The 24,596-nt window shown below is 34.7% G+C and overlaps 1 protein-coding gene across 1 annotated transcript in view; it reads right to left on the reverse strand.

Moving 5' to 3' along the window:
- ASCC3 (activating signal cointegrator 1 complex subunit 3) overlaps positions 1-24,596 on the reverse strand; it is a 250,900-nt gene that overhangs the window by 122,938 nt on the left and 103,366 nt on the right. The window contains exons 12-14 of the mRNA XM_071446475.1: positions 23,710-23,886; positions 20,529-20,600; positions 4,419-4,553 (exon numbers count right to left, since the gene is read on the reverse strand). Coding sequence (XP_071302576.1) covers positions 4,419-4,553; positions 20,529-20,600; positions 23,710-23,886 — 384 coding nt within the window. The remainder of the gene's footprint in view (positions 1-4,418; positions 4,554-20,528; positions 20,601-23,709; positions 23,887-24,596) is intronic.

Here is a 24,596-nt window from a genome sequence, read left to right on the forward strand (position 1 = left end):
CAATCACTTAAGGCTGTAAATGTAGGCTCTGTGTGTTCACCTATGTGGTACTAAAGTTTGTACCTTAGCCAGTAAACCTCTCCAGCATTAGAATTACCATTGAAAGAGAAAACTTCTGGACTTTCAGGATACCTGAATGCAGCATTGTAGTTGATTCAGGCACTGCTATTCCAGGCTCTGGTGTCTAATTCCAGGATGGGTTATTGGAAAGAAAGCAGAAAGTTAAGAAAAATAACTAACTTCTTCATATCCAACTTGACTTCACTGTGCCTTGTGTCTTTCTTTATCTGTTACACTTTGAAATCTTTAAAAATACTGGCACTGAAAGTTCCCTTGACAAAATACATGATGGTAAAACCCTTTGGTAAGATGCACATACATTACTGCTCTTAATATAGCCACTTCTGTTGGAAATATTTACTGCTAAGAAAGAAAAATAAAATTTAGATTGAACAGTAATAGTTTTAATAACAACCCACCACATGCTCTAATCACTGAAATCTTTGGTGAACTCATAAGTCTTCATATGTAAGAGCCTTAATTGCTCAGAGAAATGTTGCTGGCATATTACTCATTTTATGATAATTGATGGCTGTTTATGCACAGTTCTGCTTTGGCAGACTATATATCTTATTTGATTAGTATCTTTATTGTGCTAACTGTGTATAAATAAAAATATGCCTCAAAGATACATACTGTGACATAATTATTTCAATACAGTATATTCACATTAGTTTAAACAGCAAGTTTCTGATGAACAGAGAACATAAAACCACAAATTCCCTCAATATCTTGAAAACTCCTTTTGTAGACAATAGTTATTAGGTAACAGAGCCAGAATCAACAAAGTAATTAATTTTTATTGTAAATGAAATGAATATAATTTAGCTTTGTTTGTTGAATGGATCCTGAAAGAGGACAAATGGAAGTATGTTGGGAAAAGTTACTGGGGGTGTTTTGCTACTGATTTCAGTATGACTAGGCCTTCACTCTGCTTTTAGTATTCCCATTACTGATTTATTTATATGTGACAGTGAAGGAAACCTTAAGTACACTGCAGTATCTAATCTGTGTAAAATACTAACAACAGTAATAAAAAATAGTATTTTTCCCCAATATCTAGATCACACTTACATGCACAAGAAGTAAAATAATCCAAATTTACACTCATGTAATATGTGCATATGACATATACTGATCACTGGAAGAATTTAAAGTTCTGTCTCTTCACAGCCATTGCAAGATTCAAGACAGACACAAGAAGGTTATGTGATCCGTGCTTGAGACCACAATTCCCACTCATTCATTGCTATATGCTGTGGTTTAGGGATGATACTCCCCAGTTTACTGCTCCCCACTGAGAGTCTCCAAACCATGCACTGCTTGCCTGCTTCTCCCTCTCCCACAGCCTCCCCTTGCAGCTGGAAAGGAGGATTGGAGGCAAAAAGGTGAAGATAAGAACAATTTACTGGAAACAGCAGTAAGGGAAGAAAACAAACAGTAATAGGAACAGCACTAATGACACAGGGCACAAGAAAGAGGGGAACAATTCACGTGTGACTGCTGGAGCTGGTGTCACCAGACTGCTCTGCTGCACCTACATGACCAGAAGGAGCCCCTTCTGCCCAGAGGACACTCCCTTCCCCCTGCTCCCAGACCCCAGCAATGATGTGGGTTGGTATAGAATAATCTCCAGGTCCCCCTCTTGGCTAATGAAAAAATTAACCCAATCTTGGCTGCAACCAGAACACTCTGGTCTTCACACCTTTTCCTTCTTATCTGGTTATAAATTTGTTCTGTTATGGACAGTCACACTTGTTCTTGCTTTTCCAGACAATCATCACCAGCCTGATTTGTAAGTGCATTTTGCCTCATCTTCCACACTCTTCCTAGGTACTGATTTATAAGAATTTTTAAAATTCTGTTGGGAAAGATTCCATAACTTTGCACATTACATTTTCATGCCTCAAGTTTCTCTTTAAGAACACTTGGAAGTGTGTACCATTAGTACTGATCTTGTCTACAGCTTTTCCTGAAAAAGGGATGATGCTTACATTTTCATATTAAAAGAGTGGTATTCCCACACAAGAATTCAAATTCTCTTGGGAGTTTGCTTAGAATAACAAGTACATTTCACATGAACCTATATAGTGACAATATTTTATTTGCATTTTTTTATGAATAGCATGTAAAGCTTACAATTTAAGTACTCACTTTCATTTACCTCTCTCTTTCCCAGTTTCTTCCTCACTTCCTGAATCATGATGCTAAGTCATCACTGTTTTCAGTGATGTTTTCAGCCTCTCTATTCAAGCCATTTCTTCAGTGTAAAAGCAGAGAGATTTGTCTGATTCATGGCAGCTTCCCAGATGATTCTACTGTGTAATTCTCTAAATAAGCCAAACACTGCTCTCCCAAAGTCCTAAGTCTCACTGTTTACCATCACAACCTTCCTCTGAATACTGAACTCAATCATTACAATGAAATTTGCCATTCATGGAAATGGCTGTCACCAATTCTTGAGCAGCAAAGTAGGGGCCTGGTTGGAAGCAAAAGCAGTCCCTAAGCATAGCTTATGAACCTCATGGGTGGCCTGAATAATGCCACTATCCCAGATAATGGTTGAAAATGAAGTGGGGAGACTTCTGCCAGCATCCACTAGAGTAAGTCACAACCACTACATCTGCCTGGACAGAGAGTCCACCACAGATCTCAACCAGAATCTCTCTGTCCCTTCCTTCCTGCTCCCACCTTGAAGCAGACACGAGCTGCACATGTCCAGTTTCACTGTGGGGCTCTTCACAGTCAAAGATCAACCTGAAAGAGAACACAACTCCCTCTCCTCCACTTCCCTGTCTGTGCTTTCCAGTACGGTGCCTTCGATGCACTGCCCCAGAGATGAAATCTACTGCTATTTCCACAAGTAACAAACATGACAGCACATCAAACCACATTCATATCACACATATTCCAAACAGGTTTAGAACTTTCCTCTCTTTTGTGGTTTCCATTGACACAGGAATATGCTTTCTAATTAATTTAATCTAATTTCATTAATTAATGAAAAGTAAAACTAAAGATACAGGAGCTGTTTTCACTGACATACACAGTGAGTTGGATGAATACTTTGACAGATATCTCACAAAATATGCACTGCTGAAATGAGCATAAAATTTTTCTTAATTTCTTTGGCAATAATTTTTGACTATCTAAATAAGTACTGGTATAGTACTTATTTAGTACTATTTAGTTTGCTACTAATTCTATTATTCTAATATTCTATTATTCTAATATTCTATTATTTCTACTAATAAGTACTATTTAGTACTTATTTAGTTTTCAATAGCTTTTTTTTTTCTTGTATTACCATTAAAAAACTAACATTATTTTTAATAAATGAAGAGTTTCAGGTTTTTTTTCTAAGAAATCTAATGAAAAAAGGTTCAGCAATAATTAGTGCTATAGTAGAAACATGGGGTCTTCAAGTTCAAGTTTGATGTTATTTTTATAATACAGCTGATACTAGGATCTACTAGAAAAAGAGGGGCTTTTAAATATGCTATGTTATGAAACATAATGACATCAACTTATAAGAGCATAATTTTAAAATATTTATTATAGCTCTCAGAAGCATCTTGCCAAAAAGAACATAATTTACCCTGATTTCTCCATGTTTCAGAAATCTGATTCTGCCAACTGTAACATCTATGCTCCATTCATAATTACTAAGACTGAATGAATCTTTTCACATTCTCTTCAGAGGTTTATAATAAAGTAACATATTTATTATAACTAACAACAGACACAAGAACCTAAAACCCTCAGAAGATTGTAATTCACAGGTCCAAAATACGGAAGAGTTTATAGATATATTTGCCAGTGCAAGAAAGCATCCCCGTATGTATTAAAACTTTTACAGTAAGTATCTTCTCTTTGTTCATGGGGAGAAATCAATTGTGGAAAGAGAAAGAACCTTATTTTTCATGGGATCTTAAAAAGACACTGCTAAATCTAATCTTTGGACTTCAGTTGATATCACCAAATATAAATGCCACACACAGCACAGAATTAAGAATTGTTATGGAAATGTTCTTTCAGCAGATATAATGGCATATTCCTTGAAACTGGTGGTTTAGAGACTTCCTTAGCTGCAAACATGAAAGTTACTGTCAAGTAGTGCAAGCTGCATGAAACACAATTATAAGTTTTATCTTAACAAACTGAAAATAACAAGACTTTGCTCTTCCTTTACTATTACGGCTGCTCCCCTACTCAATTCAGCAACCTCATATGGCTTTTCAAAGCAAAATCTTCCCAGAAGCTCAAAAATGCTGCATCTATTCCCATGCTGGGACTGTTTTGTAAAAAACCATCAATTCCAAGACTGAAAAGACTACCAGTGTAAATTATTCACTTACCTGTTTTTCAGCTTGCCCATATTCTGACCCTTGGGGTGACAAGAAGTGACAAATATGACCATTGTTTTTTGCTTTTTCGCGAAGAGCCATAGCAGTTCGTACTGTAGCATTTCTAGCATGAACAAACACCATCACCTTTAGACAGAAAGAAACAGGACCAATGAGAAATAATAAAAAAGGTTTAATCAAATAATGAAAACTCTTTAATTACAAAATACTGCCCCATGGGAATGACAAAAACTAGTAAATACATGACATACTGATGAAAACTAATGTAATTCAAAGGCAATTAAAGGATGATCCTGCCTACATTCTTATTTAATATTTTCAAAGAGCTTTTGAGGAGATTGTATTTTTAAAAAATTTTTAAGTCCTTAAAAATAGAGAACAATTGTTGGCCATAAATAGTTCATGTTCACACAGTACTAAGATTAACATTGATGTAAAGAGTTGTGTTATTTGACACGTCTTAAATGATCTGGAAACAAATGCTGGGCTGATAAACATTCTGATGCTACAACTTGGCTATGTGAGAAAAGAACAACCAATCAAACAGAAGAGAACTACTCTGCAATGCTCACAGTTAAAAGCCCACAAGAATATTACCACTGTTAACAGCAGGACCACTAATGCAATATTCAAAAGCCATGAAAACACTAATCAAACTGTTTAAGAGAAATATTTTTACTTTTTTTTTCATGCTGTTGAGAATGTCAAGAGATCTCAAAAAAGAGTTGGAGTCTTTTACCTAAAAACAAGTAAAATATTCTTTCTTTCTTTCTTTCTGATTACTGCCTGCCATAATGTATGTCTAGAAACAACCCTGAGGGCTTTAGAAACCTTGATAGTCAGAGGCACTCAGTATAGGTGCTTCAAGAACTGGAATGGGACAGATGGATTGGGACCACATTGAGTTCCCTTTCTCTTCTGCCTATTATACTCAATAAATTTCAATAAATTCATCAGGTGTAAACAAAAAAACCCGCACATGTTTCTGCTTTTATCTAGCAGAGGCTTGGAATAAAACTTCAGTTATGATTTCTAAAGCTTCTGCCTACATGTATGACAAACTCTGACACCACAGCAATCATTCATTCAGTAAGACCTTAGTGTGCAGACAATAACTAAGAAACGAGAATTGTGCAACTGTCCTCTACCCAGAAGCCTTTCTACAGTTCTTATAGACACTTAATTTTTAGGTGTGCAGCACTCTTCTTTGACATTTATCTCCCCCTGATTTAATAATGTACAGCTGGATTCATTGGCTTTTATGTGTTAAATGATGACATATCAACACCTGAAAAAATTTAAAGTGATTGCAAAATTGTTGACTGAAAAACCCGAACTTTTCAGACAGACAACAATCTCTGTACATCTTATAACATCTTGTAATCTCTGTACATCACAACATGTTTTTAAAGAACCAGCCCTAGCTAAAAATTGACATATAACACCTTGTTGGATGTTTTTTTCCCCAATGAAGTCAGTAAACATTCAAATATACTGTAAGACAGCAATATAGTCTTAGGAGGGTTAATTTAGCCTGTCCTAACTGTGTCAGAGAATATTATATTTCAGTGGCAAAATCTCTGTGCATTACATTATGCAAATAAGTTAGGAAAAGTAATTTAGAATAGAGAGAAGTGGTTCCACAGTTACAAGCTGTGTAATTAGATCTGTACTTTGCAGTTCAAAGCCAGCTCTGGTGTATACAGCCCTAGTGCTGAAAGCGTCTGCTGCTGCTCTCCTGAAACCAAAGCTTTTAAATAATAAAAAATATACATTAAAGGAGAAAGCAAATGTCTCTAGCTAGATTACCTCCTCAAAATTTTTGCAAAGTATAAAACAAATCAAACCTTTTACTGAAGACTTTGTTTAAAATTCACAGCAGGAAGTGCTTGCATTCCCCAAAGAGTTGCATATTCCAGGTTTTAATCTTTATGAAAGATGTTAGTGCATCACCAAAGTGCAGAGAAGTGTGCTATTATTACTAAAAATGTATAATCAGGTACTTGAAATACCTTGAAATTCATTTCTTTTGCCTTGGACAGCAAAGATGCTTGGATTAACTTTTCCTACGGGAAAATACATATCTCAAACTGACATTCTCTATGATAGCCCTAAAATGTTGCATCATTTTTCTGGGGAAACATGCTGACTCTTTCACTTATCTTTCCATCTTCCCATTAAAAGTGCTGGTCACTTGAATGCTTGAGTTCAGCAATTCCCTTACTGAGCACCTCTCCTCGACGAGAGAGGTGCCTGGGTTTTGCCAGCCACTTTGCCTCATACCTTTCAAAGAAACTAAGACTAAAGAATGAATTTATTTCAATGCTGTCATTAACTATGTGGTAAAGAAACAAGCATCTATATTTTAGCCTCAAGACACTGTTTGGCTTCACACAGCTAAATCCTTATAACATGTTCTTTTATGTGGTTCTTGATCTGGGTATTACTTCTGCTGAAAATGAACAATTAGGGATATTGATCAACAGATTAATCTGTCCATCTTCTGCCTTGAGGTCAGCATGAAAACTCCTCTAAGTATTTTACAAAACTCAATTCCTAAAAAAGTTTCAATGCTTTTCCCCAAGGACTGCTAATGACACTTATTTATGATAAAAACATTTCCCTCCATATCATTAAATAGAACCACCTTACAGACTAAGTAAAACTCTAACATGTAGCCTAATTCTAAAGATTAATAAAACTCTTTTCTCCCATGCTGTGATTTCTCCCTAACTGCCAAGATATAGTTCAAAATTGCAATGCACAACATTTACAGAATGAAAGTATATTACATCCAAAATATACATGAAAACAACACACAGAGCTCACTAATGGCTCTTGAACAAAAATGATGCTGAATCAGGATATCTTAGGGTACCAGATCTAACTGATAGCATAGCACTGTATGAATGTGATTTCCCATTTCTCTCACCAAATCCAGTAACTCATGAAGAACTATCCAGAACTAATAACTAAGAAAACAGCAATAAATAAGAAATTCATAAGTTGACCTATAACAATCTTAAAAAGTTTAACTTAGAAATCTTATTTTTGCTTTAGCAGATTTTTGTATTTTGCATCTTAAAGTCCTTCTGCACATTAAACAACACCATGGGAATGGAAGGAGCTGAACAGGCTGTCACTTACTAAGGCAACAAGAGAATTTGAATTTACTTTTTAATTATTTTAATTAATGTTAGTACATCTTGTATTTAAAAGAAATATTGATATAATTTGCATGTGTACTAAGATCTTTTACTACAGAAAACTGAAGGATTACTAAGCTGCCTACAAACTAGTGCTAATGAGACATTTTTTATATCCTTCCTTGTCTACAAAAAAAATCACAATTTAAAGGCAGACTGCATTTACTCATCACATAACATTAAATAATGTGGATTGGAATATATGAATTTTCATTCCAGGTTGAGAAGTCAAAAAAAATTAAAGAGAAACATTTAGGAAACTGTGCTGTGAACAAAGCTGCACAATACCATACAATATTTTAACAGAAAATACTAATTAATAACAAAGAAATATATAATGTTTCATCAGCTAATCAAAACAGTAAGGTGATATATTTTGAAGTCTTGATAGGTTGCCATTAATCACTCTCTAAATTTTGATTTATTCACTCAAATAAATGACTTCTGATCATCCCTGTTAAAACAAAACCTAAGATTTTTTCAAAACACTATATAATCTCATAAAAATCTATTTATCATCACTATTTATCTAACTACCTTTCTATTTTGATACACTAGGTTTTAAGGGGTAATTACTTCACTGTGCAGATATTTTTACTATTGCATTGTGCACTTATTTATTTATCTGCAATAATAGTACTGTTTACACATGTACCCTATAATTACTTAAAATGTGACTACCCTAGTGAATGCTTTATTGCACAGTCCCATCTAATTTTTTTATTGTTTATGAATCACAGAATTTTTTGAGTTGGAAGAGAACTACAAGGATTATCAAAGTCCTCCTCCTGGCTTGGCACAGGACAACCCCAAGAATCCCACCATGTGCCCAAGAGCATTGTCCAAATTCCTTTTGGATTCTGTCAGGCTGGTGCTGTGACCATTTCCCTGGGGAGCCTCTTCCAGTGCCCAAGCACTCTCTGGGTGAAAAATCTTTTTCTAATGTCCAACCTAAACCTCCCCCAGCTCATCTTCATGCCATTCATGAAACTATGTAAAGGGTTCTGGTAGGGACATTATATTGGAAGTTCTTTATTTTCTTCCTATTGGCCCTTCTTTCATTTTGCCTTGTGTGTTTTACATCTATCCATAAAAAAAAAGCTCTATTACACAAATTTTGAAATACTATCATATTTCTTATTCTTAATTTTTATTTCTCTTACAGTAAGGGCATGACTAAGGATAAGTTTTTGTTATGATCTTTCCCATTTGCCCCAAGGACTCTGAAAGTCCTAGGCAAATCTTACTAGCAAGACCAAGGCAAAGAGGACATTGAATAGCTCAGTGTTACAGATGTTTTATGTCACAAGCTTTGCTGCCCCATTCAGTCAAGAGCCATAATTTTCCTTAGCTGCCTTCCTGCTGCTGCTGTACTTGTGGAAGCCCTCTTGCTGCCCTTCACACACCTTGCCAGATTCACTTTCAAACAGAGTTTGGCTTTCCTAATCCTATTTCTGCATGCTTGGACAGTGGTTTTATATTACTCCTGGGTCTTCTGTCCCTGCTTTACCTTCCCTTATGTTTGTCAGGAGTTTCTTTCTCATCCATACTTGCCTTGGGCCATTTGCTTGATTTCCTGTACATCAGGATGGACTGTTCTTGAGCTTGGAAGATCTGATACCTGAAAATCCCCTAGCTATTCCAGAGCACCTGTCATAGGATCCTTTCAAGATTTCTGAAAAGGACAAAGTGTTCTCATGCAGCCCAGGACATGCAGCTTTTTTTGCCCTGTTCCCTCCATTAAAATCTTGAACTCTACCATCTCATGGTCACTGCAGCCAAAACATTTTCCAGCATTCAGATCCCCAATCTGACTTTCCCTTTTTGTAAATACAAGGTACAGCACAGCACCAACCTTCACCAGCTCCTCAATCATCTGTGTTGGGAAATTGTCATCAACACACTCCAGAAAGTTACTGGATTGCTTTTGCTCTGCTGTGCTGTCTCTCTAGCAGACATTGCAGTGGTAAAGTCTCCCCAGAAGACCAGGGACTAAAAACATGAGGCTTCTTCTTGTTGTCTGAAGAAGGCCTCATTTACTTTATTCCTGAGCAGTGTCTGTAGTAAAATCAACATTGCTTATGTCTATCTACTGGCTAATCCTCCTCCTGAATTCTGGCTCATCATTCATCCCTAGGCAGAGCTCCAGGTATCCCTCTGTGCTCTCACACACAAGCTCCTTGCTGCCCTAACCTTGACCTTGCTCAAGATTCTGTTTCCATCCATTGCAGCACTCAGTCATGTGAGGCACCACATCACATCTCTGATCTCAATAACATCTTAGCTCAGCAATCAGGGATGCAAATCCCTAATTTCTCCCTTTTGTTCCATTTGCTGCATGTAGCAATACACAGGCATTTCAGAGAGGCACTCAGCTATGCCCATGTAAAATGTGACATTGCATCCTCTGCCACTAAGTAAAACTGAAAGTTATAGGGGTTTGCTGTCATTTCCAGGCTATGGATATATGGATGTATTTCAAGGCTATGGATAAAACAGTTGTGGACTTTAAGTCACACTAAGCCTCTAGCATTAAAATAGGAAACTCCCATGACATCAAACTTTTACATTGGAGAACAGCCAGTGTTCACACAGCAGCACTTATGGGAGGATGATTCAAGTGAAAATTACTTGCCCACATGAAACTTGACAACTCTGCCTTTAAACAACAGTTATATACATTTTGCACTAAAGAAAACCTGTTTCAGAACACTATAATAGGACCTGTGCTATCTTCCATTTGTAGCGTTAGCCAAATATATCACAAACTGCAGAGGAAAAATGAATAGAGTGAAAATTAAAGCAGAGGGTGAATTAAAAATAAGACAAACAAACAATACTTTACTGACTTCTACAGGTAGTAGAAATTATTCTGAATTTTAATTGACAGGATAGAAATAGAAATAGCAATAACTATTCTTGTATAGAAAATTAAGCAAGAATAGCTAGTCTATTACTATGCAAATATGTGTCATTAGGCAGTTAACAATTGCATTTTTGCAGATGCCAATGGACTTGAATGACAATTATTATTCAAAATTATAAGCAGCTTTTCACTGTATCTTTTTTTAGAAAAACAAGATCATGCAATAATTTGTTTCAAGCATTTCCCTTTGTCCTGTTTTGACACTAACTATTTTGACTTTGTATAACAAAATATGTTTCTGTGGTATAATAAACTATATTTTCAACAAATATCACTCTAGATTAAGAGTTGTCATGTTCACCATGTCTCTTCTTATGTTTTCAAACCTATACTCACATGTGTAACATTCATAATATGCAAAAATGACCTAGGAGTCAGTAGTCATAAGCAGATTCTATTCAGCTTCAATAACGGAAAGGAACATAGAAGATACTGGAGAAATCTTTATATCTATTCCCGTTACTTGTACTTAAGCAAAAAACAATTAAGAAAGTTGCCATGTTGCCAGTTGCCACCTCTATCTTCTGGTTTTGGTAACATAAACCTACTAAACAACTAAAAAAACATGACTAAAAGTCATGATTTCCAATTTATTTTTTATCAGCACTGATTTAAAGATAGACCTTTATCCAGATTTTTGCTCCTAATCAACAGGTTTTCTATTTCATCAGAAAAATAAAGAACTGCTTTCAAGGACAAGCAGTGTTTTTCACATGAAACTACTAAGTTATGAAGAACTTAAATGAAGCATTTATTGTTAATGGTAATAAACTGTGCTTGAACAAATTGAATCTTGTTCCTAAACCCACATGCTACATACCCAGTCCTTCTCAAAATATCCTAGCCTAAATAAGAGTATCATAAATACCTCATGATTAAAAGGCATGCAATTATCCAAATGTAATATATTCTGGAATCACCTTTTCAGTAGCCACAAACAAAACTCTCAACTCCACAGAATTACATAAATGAGAAACTTCATAGTCTGGAAAGTGATTAGAAGTATAAAGCAAATTTCCTGATGCAACTTAGTGAAAATTTATTTACCATCCTCATGGATTCCTCAAAATGCTTTATTTTCTATAGCACCCTATGCTTCTGTGTATTTCTAATTGAAATCCACCAATGACATTACCATTGGATTCTCAGGTTATTACACCTGTTAAAAGACTGTGACAGGCATAAGATCTTGGTGAACAGTAGCTGCCTTGGTAATAATTTACAGATGTTTTGGCAGAAAATCATTTTATTTACATAGCTGATACTATGATGATAAATTAAGCATAGAGATCCATTTCTTTCAGAGCTACAGGGCAATAATTTTCAAAAGCTTTGAACCACTGACAATGCTTAATGTATCTTTTGGAGCATCATTTAACCTTGCAATTGAATTCTTACAGAAAAATAATGTGCAGCTGACAGAAATGCACAGACTTAACTTCCCACAATCTTCTAGACTGCTAATGGTCTGCAGTGTCATATCTGAAAAACAGCTTTTAACACAGAGCTACTAAAACTCATCATATATGGCTGCAAGATTGGTCAATCTGCCTTTGCTACTAAAACTCATCATTTATGGCTGCAAGATTGGTCAACCTGCCTTTGCCACACTTGCATGCAGTAAACTCATCTGCAACTCAACACTTAGGTCATCCACAAGAGGTCAACTGGCTCAGGATGCAACTATCAATTACTTAATTTAAATAAAATTTTAGGCTATGAGAAGTTGCTCATCTGGAATTAAATTTGATTTTATTTTTTGTTTTAATGATTCAATGCGAATTCATAATATCAGAAGAAGAATAATTCTAAACAGTAGACCTTGCTACCTCAGATAGCTGTAATTACCAATACCAACAACACTGTGTAGCTGTGCAGGACTGCAGACATAAACTGGACACCTCATGTGCTCATAATTAACAAGAAAATATTAAATTGGTGTTTCTGGTCTACATAAATTCATTGTGAACACCTGAGTACACATATACAGACAAACTGTTTTATAAATACAAGCATATATGCAAAAATTAGCATACTGCATAGAAACATTGCACATAAACATTTAGAAGGCTCCCTAATTGAAGAATTATGGGGTTTATACACATAACTTGTTATGGCATCTATTTCCAGCAATTTCCTCAGTGGTTCATAAAGGCAGCTGACAAGGTATATGTTGAAAGTCAAATGAATTTGGCCAGAAAATATAGAGAAAAATAATACATACATATCATTTGACAATAATATGAAACATCTGGTATAAAGCACTTTTTGAAACGCACAGCACATCAATATACGATTTTCAATTAAAGTAAGAAACAAAATTTCATTTAAACAGGCAGAAATTATATTAACTATAATATCCTTAAAGTTGAAAAGGCAGTTATTGTGGAAATGAAGAGCATAAATAAATGATGAAGAGGCAGAACATAAAAATAGTGCACCATCACTGAATTACTTTGTGATTTTGTTAAAGAAACCACATGTAGAAATGGGCTCTAATTGTGCAAAAACCGCAATAGAAAATGATCCAAAACCTCAATTCTGCATTTAATCAGCTGACAGGGAAATAACATTTAAAATCAGTCATAATTTAGTTATCCTGCCAGGTCACTTTACCTTCTGTATTTGTCTATTTTTATTCATACATATGCACACATATAAATGTAGAAGCAATATATACACACATATATATGCAAATAAGCTACACCAGATGATGAAAGGGAAACAATCTGTGCAGATACAGAGGTACAAAAACTCAGGCTGAAATAAACCCTTTAAGCTCAAAAATGAAAATCTAGAAAAAAAACCCAATCTAGATGAAGAATACATGTTAATAAACTCTGTAAATTCTCAGCCTTATTTGTCCAAAGCATGCTATAAACACTATTTCACCAAGGAAAAAAATACTAGGACAAGCTTAATTCTCAAGGTACTAAGTCCCAGAAAGACCTCTGAAGAAAATAATGTTTTATTAAATCTTATCTCAAGACATGGCTATAAAAGCATTGTCAACAGCTCCAGTAACTAAGCTTATTAAACTTTTATCTTCACACGGCTTCTGCAGCCAAATAACAGCTGGAAAACTGATAATAAGGAAATTTAATCCATCATTTTTACAGATGAAATTAATACCTGTCAAATTCACTGCTGACAATTTAATATAATAGATTTAAATTAACTACTGTGTTTCTTTTTTATTATAAGATAGCTCAGAAAAACAAGATGACACTTCTAAGTACTGCAAAGTTCAAGTCAATTGTTGTGCATAGAGAACAATTACAGATGAAGCGAATGCTTTATGTGCAATATGCATCACAGAACCAGTTCTGAGTACATAAGTTTGAGTACAATTTGATTCTGACCTGAGACAACAAAAATCCTGATTTGAAAGAGTAAACTATTAAAAATCTGTGCAAGGTGACACATAGAAATTATTCCAAAACTTTAAAAAAAATTATTGCACCTCAAAATTATTTCTATTGAACTAAATGTGGACCAGTAGTGTAAGACAACATTTTAATTAAGAGCATAAATTCTAATTAATAAAACAATCTTGATCTCCAGACAACTGCATAGTAACCACCCAATGCATAGAGTAATTAAAAATATTACAACTATACATGGCTCTATTGTGCACATTCATTTAATTTTAAGAGATAGAAGGTAAAAGCTCATGACAGCTAAATTAGATGCAGTTGAGACAATATTACAAAAGCAGAAGAGAAGAGAGTCCAGCCAAACCTAAAAAACTAGCTCAAATGAGAAGAGTAAAAGCTCAGAAACTATCAATGTACTTCAAAAAGTTTTTGTCTTCAAAAGGTTAAAAAACCTGTAAGGAAATAAGCACAAAATGGGCAGTTCGAAATCACCACTCACAGTGCCTCAACAAGAGCAGATGGTTTGTATAAAGCTGTCCATTGTTACTTTTCATCCACATTTTTCATCCCAGTAGCAGGATTTCTAGCATGTTAATTCAAAAAAGGGTTGTTATATCTCTACTGGCTTGCAGTTATTAGCTTTAGTTAAGTGGAGTTGTTGCTAATTTTGTACAATTACTACTACTGCATTCCCTTTGGGATCTTGTGTTGAGGCTTTCAATATCATACAGCATTCCAAAAATTCAAGTTCTTTGCAACAGACAATTTGACATCTTTCCCCACTAGAAAAGCTGTTCCTTGTGGAGTGAAACCACTTGTAAAGCCATGATGTCTCCTCAGCATTTATGTACTGACACCTTGAACCTCAATGTACTTATGTACTGACACCTTGAACCATAAACAGCTAGGGAATGAGAACCTCAGAAAGGTGTCAGAGCTCCTACAGTACAGCCAGTTTTTGCTATGAGCTGAAAACACCAAGCTCAGTGAGAAAATGAACTTTCAAGGAATTACAGAAAAAGCTGAGCCAGAAGGCACAGTCATGGATCGTCAAATTCAGCTCCTGGAGTTTCCCTGAGTACCAGAGCTAGTGAAAGAAAAGATATTGTCATGTCAGACTTACACAGAAAAGTCCCCAAAGTAATGGGAAAACAGGAATTATTGTCTTAAAAAGAAAAAGAGGCTTCAGAAGAGAAAGTCAAAAGCACTCCAAGTTAAAAAACTGTCATAAACAGACAAAATGGCAAAGGAGCAAAGTGCATTGGATATGGAGCCAGGACTGAAACTTAGATACCTGTGACTGAAGATGAGTAACAGAGAGTCAGCAAAGAAAGCCATACAGGAGAATAAGGTGCACAGAGAAAATCTAAGAGACCTGCTGAAACAACACCAAGGGCAAAGAAAACACTGGCCTTCTTTTGAAGGTTTAAGTAGTATCAAAGAGAATCATAAGAAAAAAAATAACAAGAAAATGGAAAAATAAAAGAGGTGCGTAGTCTGAGGAGAGTGGTGAAAGAAGAGTTTTATGGCTGCAATTTGAGGAAGAACCTCCTTCAAAATCTTTCAAGGACTTCAGCAACAACTCTTCTAATTGATAATACAAGAAATTTTTGGGATTTTTTGCTTGACAGAATTTCAGACAAAAAAAAGAAAGAAAAAAAGAAAAAAGATAGCAAAGAGTAAGGTTCTGACAAACTCATAACAGCAAAAATATTTAAGAGGTGATGGGGGCAATGGGAGAAATGTGAGATCATCTCCTGGTAACCAAGGAGCTAATGAGATAAACCAGCAAAAACTCAGTAACAGGAGGAGACATAATGGATATGAATTTATGAGTCAAACTGAAAAATAGTTAACTCCCTAGGATACTAACTTAAACAACTTAAATAACTGAACCTTGACAAAGAGAGCAGCAGTTCAATATATTAGATAAAGGAATTTAACATGAAATCAAAATTCATACATGATACATTTTACAGGAATACCCAAAATCTTAAACATACTATGTTATTTCTCAAAACTCCTAAAAATGCCTCAAATTTCTCAAATCATAACATGACAAGGGTGTCATGTTATTGTCATAAATTGTTGATAAATACAGTATGATATGCATTGTCCTAAACTGTGATTGGAAGGAAAAGACTAAAAGCAGAAGAATGGTGAGGAGGATGGTAGATTCACTCAAGTGACCTTGCAGCTGTGATTGCCTAGGCCTGCAGATTAACAGTATGGGAAATCTCATATATTATGTTTTCTGCTGTTTATCCTGTGTTTTGAGAAGTAGAATATCTGTGTTGAGATGGCATAGGTGTTCACAGAGACTTGGAGGTATTCTCATGGACAAGCCTGAGATTGCTGTCCTGAGAGAGAGATCAAAGCTCAGAAATCATAAAAAGCACAGGAAGATCACAGCAGGGTGGTACAATAAGTGGCAGAGGGGTGCAAACAGCAGCCCCAGTGCCCATCAGAAGGGCTGAGCCTGGCAGTGCCTGTGCTGCCCCTCCTGTGTCGCTGCTGCCCAGGTGCTGCTTCAACATCCTTCAGTTAGAGAGGTAATGAAAAAAATTAACTCTTCACATTTCAGCCTGGGTTTGTGCTTGTTCTGGCCACCTGCCTGTTTCAACACACACCCAGCCAGCAATGCAATGTTTCAGTTTATTATAAAAATTATGCTGGCAAGTGCACTCTTCAGTCACTGTCTTTGCTGATCTCATGAGGTTCTCCACAGGCTGTCTCAGAAAGGTGCTACTTGCACCCCTGAACTTGTTGCCATTAGATGCCCTTCTCACAGGGCTGTAAAATGTGTATTTTTTTCAGCTTTGTATCTGAAATAATTCTTTTGGTTGATGTGGTCCACTACTGGTGACTGTCTGAAAAAATACAGCTGTAGTAACACTGAGGGAATGATAATTTTCAGTCCCCTAGCCTTCACCTAGATTTAAGTGAAGAGCATCCTGGAAGAGAAATGCTGGAAAAATACTCCACCTGCAAATGAGCATGGAGTCATATTTTCCGACAAAGGGTGCACAATTTTTTTCTTTCTTAATTTAAAGTACCTTTGGTTTATTAAGAGGTAGAAATAAAACTCTGACAGTGCAAATTAGTCCAGGAAGTTCTAATATCTTTTTAGATTATATCAGAACATAGATAATTTAAAGTATGACATGAAAACAAATATTCACCAACTAATATCAAGCATGGAAGGACAGTCCCAGAAAAGCAGACTTAACAGCACCAGAGGTTCTCATTTAAAGCTGTCTTAGGAGGTAGGATCTGCCAGAGAAAACTTCCAACAGATTTCTATACTGTTAGCAATCCTTCCAAATGAGCACACTGATTTGAAAAGTACTTGGAAACCTTTGGGACATTTTCTGATCTTTTTTAGTCACAACAGGAAGTTTCTGTAACAAAAACCCCAGAAAAGCCAGTAGGGCAAGCCATTTATCAAACTTCCTCAAGTTAAACAAGAGGAGAATTGTGCTATAAGACAAATGTTATTGTTTCAGTTGCATTTGGTAATTCAAAGTGAAGCCTACAAATGAGATATCTCATTAGTTTGAGCAGATGGATCAAAATTAAAGACTGAATCACCAATTCTTAATTTCCCAGTAGCCAGGAAGAGCTGGAAGTCTTGCAGAGGATGAATGTTGGAAAATCAACATAAAAAGCTTCTCTCCATCTGTCAAAACACATGCCTATAGAATGCAACTACTCCTACCAACCTCAGCCTTAAAAAATGAAAATACACATATATCTAATAAAAACACATGGACATTTAACTCTAGCCAAACATCACACTACAATATGACAGTGACACATCAGCATGAATTCCATAAGAGTAAATTATTTAGTTCTGCTATGATAGAATTCTTTGAGAATGAACAGAACAATAGATAAACAGTGCTGAATTTAATTCATTAAGACATTCCAAAGACTCTGGTCAAGAATCTTAAAAGACACAACATTGTGAAAACTTGATGGCCACAGGAAAATCTACATTAACTCAAGCAACTTTAGTGAAGGAAAGTGCTTTTCTCTGGTTCTGGTATTTCCTTCTTGCATTTCAGGATAAAACAGAACAGAAGTTTTAGGCTCTCTGGAGCATTGCTAATGAGATCTGTGTCTGTCATACGTTATTGCCTGAATAGGTATAAAATCTCATCCGTGTCCTGAATGTCATACAGATACACAACACCTATGGAAATTTCTTCCTAAGTATTTGGGGGGAAGTGATGAAAATATCCTTTTAAGAAATATATTTAGAAGCAACCACAGCTTTGTTAAAAACCATATGAAGTTTGCACATATATAATGTTAATAAATACAAGTTTTTCAGATAACTTAAGCAAAGAAAGGTAACAGAGCATGATGATAACAGCCTATGGTGAACGTGGACACAAGCTAGAAAATCAAAGGGCATTCTCAAAATTGTGAAAAGACACCGAAGAAAACCTTTCTAATCTAGTATTAATCATATTTGCTCACAGTATTCATTTCCACTATGGGGTAGGCATCTCAATGTAAATATATCTACATGACCTTTTTTTTTGTTTCCACTTTTTAAACATCTGCAGTTGGTCTAATGATTAGATAGATCATTTGTCATAGCAGACTCATTAAATGGAAAACTCAAATTTTTCATCTGGTACAGTACTACATATTATAATTAGACAATGAGCTGATGTGCTTGATTCTGCATGGTCAAAGCCTGTATACTGGCACTTGCATTTAATTAATCTCAGGTTATTATATTTTGTTTAATAAATATCAAGACCAATATGAATTAAAGAGTCCCAAGAGAAGTTCAGTGTAACTGGTTGCTATTTACATATTCTAAATGAGAGTTCTGCAACACAGCAGAATGAACACTTTGAAACAAAGAAAATTTACAACCATATGAATGAAATTAACCAAAGTGGTCTGAAATCAAACCAGCATTTATATAGCAAGAGAAACCACACTTCTGCTTTGTCCAAAATTACACTTATATGGCTCTGTTGGTTTGAAATACAATTTTCAGAAACTGAGATCAGCAACAGTGTCCTTTGCTGAAACTGTAACATTAAGGAGCCTACAGTTCTCTTCACCTGTTAAAACTGCAGCTCATGCCTTAAAACAAAACAGTCATGCATTCAGCTGCTAGCACAAAAATCAAAACTATTCTCAAGAAAAGCTACAAAAACATCTCCTACTAGAATTGAACAACTTACTGTATTTGAATCTTTTCAAATAACATCATATATGTTTGCAGTCACTTTTTTCCTCAGTGCGAAGAAAAGAGAGGGGAAGAAAGGTGCAGTAAATATGCCAAAATGGCATACAGACTCCCTGCTGGGAATCCAAGATACATTACTTAGATACTACTGATTTAAAGACTCTGCCACTTGCACTTCAGCAAGTGAAAATAAACAAAATCAAAACAAGAAATGAAAGATAAGAAACTAAATGCACTTCAGTGTTAGGAATTTGGTAATGTTTTTGCATAATCGACAAGGAGGAGAACCCGACCAAAAGTTCCCTTGGTGCTGCTAAAAAATTTAATTAACAGTCTTCACTCAGGAAAATAACAATATTTCCATAAGTAATCTTCATGAAAGTTTTCTGAATGTAACAACAATAACTGATATCAACAAGAGGAGATAAGTGGAAGAATGGAGTTAAAGCAAGGCAGTGGGGCAGGAGGACTAGAAGGCTGTTGCTGAAGTATTTTTTCCCTTCCCAAGTCATAAACCAACTGTTCATCTTTCAAAAAACACAAGGAATTTTTTTGTGAAAACCAAAAAAATGTGCACTTCTTACTGCAACTGTACAGGATAGACTTTCCCTCTTTTATATAAATGTTATTTACTGAAAAGACCCTTCAAGCATCATAGAGCACTAGCATTTGTTCTTGCTTTGAAGAGCTGCCATACCTGCTTTATGTGCGAAGTTCTAACAAAAAAGAGACATTGTGTGGGAGTAATTTAGGACCACAATCATACCAGAATGAGAAACTATTCAGGCAAATGAGTTAGGCCCATATTCTTAGTTGAGGGGAATGTCAGACTTGAAAATTCACTGCAGAAACCTCTATTGTGAGGAAAAATGAAGGATTACTTCCTTTAAAAAGAAAACAAAACACAAACCCCAGGATATTTCAAATGACTTATGCTGAGCCCTTACACACCATGTCTTGAACACTGAGTAATTCTCATCCCTCATCTCTAACACAAAAGACAAGAATTTGAAAGATATAGGAAAGGCTAAGAAGAATTATTAAGTGCTCCATTTTTGATTTTCTTAATCTTTAAGTGTACCCGTTGTAAGGTCTCTAAAGTACTGACCTAAATTGCCTTGTAATTTTACAAAAAGAGACATAAATACACATTAATTACTTTACAGATATATAAAGAACTGGGAATTTTGACCTCTGTTAGAAGCTAACACTATTTAGTCAGTTTACATTTTCTTGCATGCTGTTTCTATGAAGTGTTTGTAGGATTAGAGGCTACCTCTGAAGTGACATATAAAAGAATAATTCTCAATACATCCCTGTGATGATTTAAATTTTTTATGTATGTTCTGAATGGAAAGTAAACTAAAAAATAGATACCTGGTGTCCAGCCATTATTTGCTTCAGTACACTTTCATAACATACTTCATCCATATGATTCAGCTGCTGCACCTGAAAAAGAAACATCACATCCATATTAAAATAATTTCTATCTTTATGGATTATCTACTATGCATCAAGCAATTTAGAGTGATCCATGAAAAATAAACTTGATTATGCAATAAAATTTACAGTATATCAATTCCCATTCCAACAATAGCATTTTAGTTTTAAACTCAGAAATAAAATATGAAAATAAATACATAAAGTATGAGTAAGGGCAGTTAAGACAAAATTTATTATGTGACTTTGCTGGTGTTTTTAAATGACCAAAGAGAAGTAACCCAGTTCTTTAATTTATCTGTTTCATATTAGGCAATCTTACTCCTACAAGATTTTGAGGAAATATCAATTTAATATATCTTATCTAGAATTAAGGGTTTCTATTTGGCATATAAAAATAGTTTTTACATTGCATGCATATATATTTTTTTATCTCCAGAAAATTAACGATAGTTTTTTTGCCATATGAGATTTCTTCATAGTTGGGTCATGCACAGAGAACATTGTAAGTACCATGTAGAGAGTTTCCAATTATAGATAAATAAAATGTTTAAGGAATATTCCAGTTGAAATAAAGAATATTGTTCAACCTAAAGATTTTTTTCTATTTCTTTAATGTATTACAATATAAATAGCATATATCTACTTGAATGCACCTCAGTATTAACATTGCAACAAATCAAAATAAATAAATAAAGTCCAATATCATAGCAATAATTCCATTCTTCATTTGTGCTTTTGTGTCTTACAACCAAATTGTTTTGGCACAAAGAAATGTTCTACATAAGCAAAGCAGGTACATATTTCAAAATGGAAATTTAATACTTGGACTTAATACTAGAATAGATGAAAGTTCAAAAACAAAGCTTTAAAACAGCTTTATAGGTAAGAGAACATTTGTCTTCCAAACTGTACAAATATAGTAATAAAAAAATGAGAAAATATGGGCACGTGTGCTAAAGACAAGTACTCAGTCTAATTATTCTTAAATTGAGAAGTCAGCATTTTACCAAAAATTTTTTTTCAAATAATAGCAAGTGAAAATCATTAAGGAGAAACTGACAAGAGCAGTGCATGAAGACACATGAACATATATACATACATACACATACCATAAAATTAACTTTACCTATTCTTTACATTTATACCTAAAGACAAAAACATAAGCATACCTAGAGAAAGAAGACTGATATTAAAGAAAAATATCTGACATTAACATCTGACATCAGACCTTGATTGAACAAGTCAAACCTTAGTCTTGGTGCCATATGCTCCAAGAATTTCAACATAGAGAGTTTTAAGAGCTTTTCTGGATAACTTCTATGCATAATAAATACATCATGCCATCCTTGCCTTTCAAAGCTTGCCTACAGTTTGCACGTGGCTCTGTAAATTGATAATCGGTTCCAAAATTTTGGGGGAGTTTTTTTTGGATGCAGGATTTCAGCAAACTGTGGCAAAGCCTTTACCTAAAGTAAGTAAAAGTGAGTCTTCTATCTCCTGCAACTCATTAGTGCCTATGGACACAGCACTGACTGCACTTGCTGATGGTCTGCAATAAAAGCTTTTGATCGTGGACTTTCTTCCATTGCTTTCCTCCTCTCATCAAGACCACAAGGATGTTGATATTGGCAATAATTAGGCAGCTTTAGTATTAGTATTATCCTGAATACAATCCTTTTTCAAAGAGGCTTAATACTTCTATTGTCTGCTTGCTGTAAAGTATTATCTTGATTGTAAAATATATTTTGCTATGTGAAATTGTAATGACAATCTTCTGAAAAATAAAAGAATATCTCCTGACTGTAGTATTATCAAAACAGGTATTTACATTTCAGAATAAGTATTACCTCCTAATATTTCCTCATCTCCTTATGCTTCTTTGGAAAATTACTGTTTTTAAATAATTTCAAATTTTAGGAGATTTATTTATATCTTTGATTTTTTGAATCCTAAATGCATTCTAAAGTGAGTTGGAAGAAAGGGAGTATTTTCTCTTTTCTTACTATATAGAGAAGATAAACTAAATATTAGAGTCAAGTAGCAGTGAAAGATGAATTGAAAGTAACAGCAAGTAAGACTGAAGGTATTAAAAGCAATTAATGAAGACTAAAATATGCAAATAATAGTTTACCATATGGTAAACTAGTCTTATGCATATAGATTTGGAACATATCCCCACAGTTGTAAAATAAATTCCTCTCCTGCACTGCAGATGGAATGACTACTGAAATAACCTAGTAAGAAAGGCAATATCCATTTTTACAAAAAGTAAATAAAATGCTATGATTGATTAAGCCACGAAATTAACTTCTGATTGAAAATGTCTTGATTTCTATTAATTTAAATCACATGTGAACAATATTTTTTGAAAAGTTTAACTACATAAACTTTAATTATAAGATTATGAGATGCATGGGAAATCTATGTAAAGTGTTTGTATAAATTCCTGTATTTAAAGAATACAGGGATTTACACATCAAGTGTCACTGTACTAATGATTTTTAATAAGAATATTATACCTGACTATTTGTCTTAATGCTTCCCAAAATGAGCAATAGCACAAAGAGTAAAGAAGCTTATTTAGGGGTTACTTTAAATACAGTTTCTATCAAATATGTACATGTGATAATTAATGGCTTAGCATGCTAAGGTTTTCATCAGTAACTTTAGTATTAATGCATGTGTATATATATGTATATATCCCGATTAAAAAATTTAGTATTTTTCTTATAGCATTTCTCATGCATCCTTACAGCCAAAGAAGATGCACCACATGGAAACCTGCAATGCAAGAGGCAGAATAATCAGCTGCTAATATGACTCTGCAGTTGAAGGTGATGATTTCTTCACCAAGCAAAATTTAGCAGAAGAGGCAATGCAAAGTTAAATAACTTTGTATCCAGCTGCAACAAGGCCTGCTTACAAGTATGGTAAACTGAAGAAAGAAGATTCTTAAAGCACCTCTCAATTATGTATATCTTTACACCAAAGAAAATATGCTTCAAAAAACACCTGTAGTATAATAAACAAGTACCCCATGCACATACATACATGAAGCATGGTCAAAAAGAGACCACAAACAGCAACCCTTTCTCAGGCATTCACAATTCTTTACCTTGTTGGTTGTCTTGATCCCTATAAAGGTTTGTCCCAGAGGTACGGGTCGGAAACGGCCATCAAAGTAGAATAATCCAATGTAGGGATTGACGTGTAGAAATGTAGCAACATCAAGATAATTGGGTAATGTGGCTGAAAGGCCCAAAATCCTAATCATGCTTTGTGTAGATTCAACCTATTAAAAAATCATAAAAACTGTAAATTTTCTAAGTGTTGTAAGCCAAGGAATCAAGCAGAGAGTTTTAAAACATCCCTTATAAAACATTAATGTGAAAGAAACAGATAACACTTGCTACAAAAGGTGAACAATACATGTGAGTTGGTGATTATCCTGTATTGAAGAAACCAGTGCATTCTGCAATTCCATCAAATCTTGCTTATTCATCTTTCTATTTTATTGTACTTTTGCCCTCCAAAAGGTGAGCTAGTCCTTAACTGACATGGAGGAACAATAGCAGAAAACTGGCTTTGTTAAGAAGTCCAATTTATAAGCAAAACTGTGACACTGATTTGGTCTTTTCTTCCTTACTCCACATCAGACCACTGTTCTGGAAAGAAAAAGGAATTTAATTTGTGCCACTCCTCCATCTTAGGTTTTTGTTTCCACTATTCTCTTAGACAATGTATTCTAGTTCTCTGTAACTGGCATTTTATTCTAATTTCTTCTTTTTAAAAATCTTTAATTCCTCAAATGTTTGGTTTACATGCCTTCTCATTTAATAAGGGACAGAAATGGTGCTTTACAACTAAATGTTCTGTTCTATACTAGAGCCTGCATATTATATGTATTTTCAGGTAATTTTCAGAAAGAATGAAAGCACACAGAAGACCTGAATGAAAAAAGTACACAAAAATTTTCCCATTTCCTTCTGGAACATTAGGAGC

The sequence above is a fragment of the Agelaius tricolor genome, unplaced genomic scaffold (genome assembly GCF_023055355.1).
Source record: "Agelaius tricolor isolate 1412-34295 unplaced genomic scaffold, bAgeTri1.0.p SCAF_1, whole genome shotgun sequence".
Taxonomy (NCBI): domain Eukaryota; kingdom Metazoa; phylum Chordata; class Aves; order Passeriformes; family Icteridae; genus Agelaius; species Agelaius tricolor.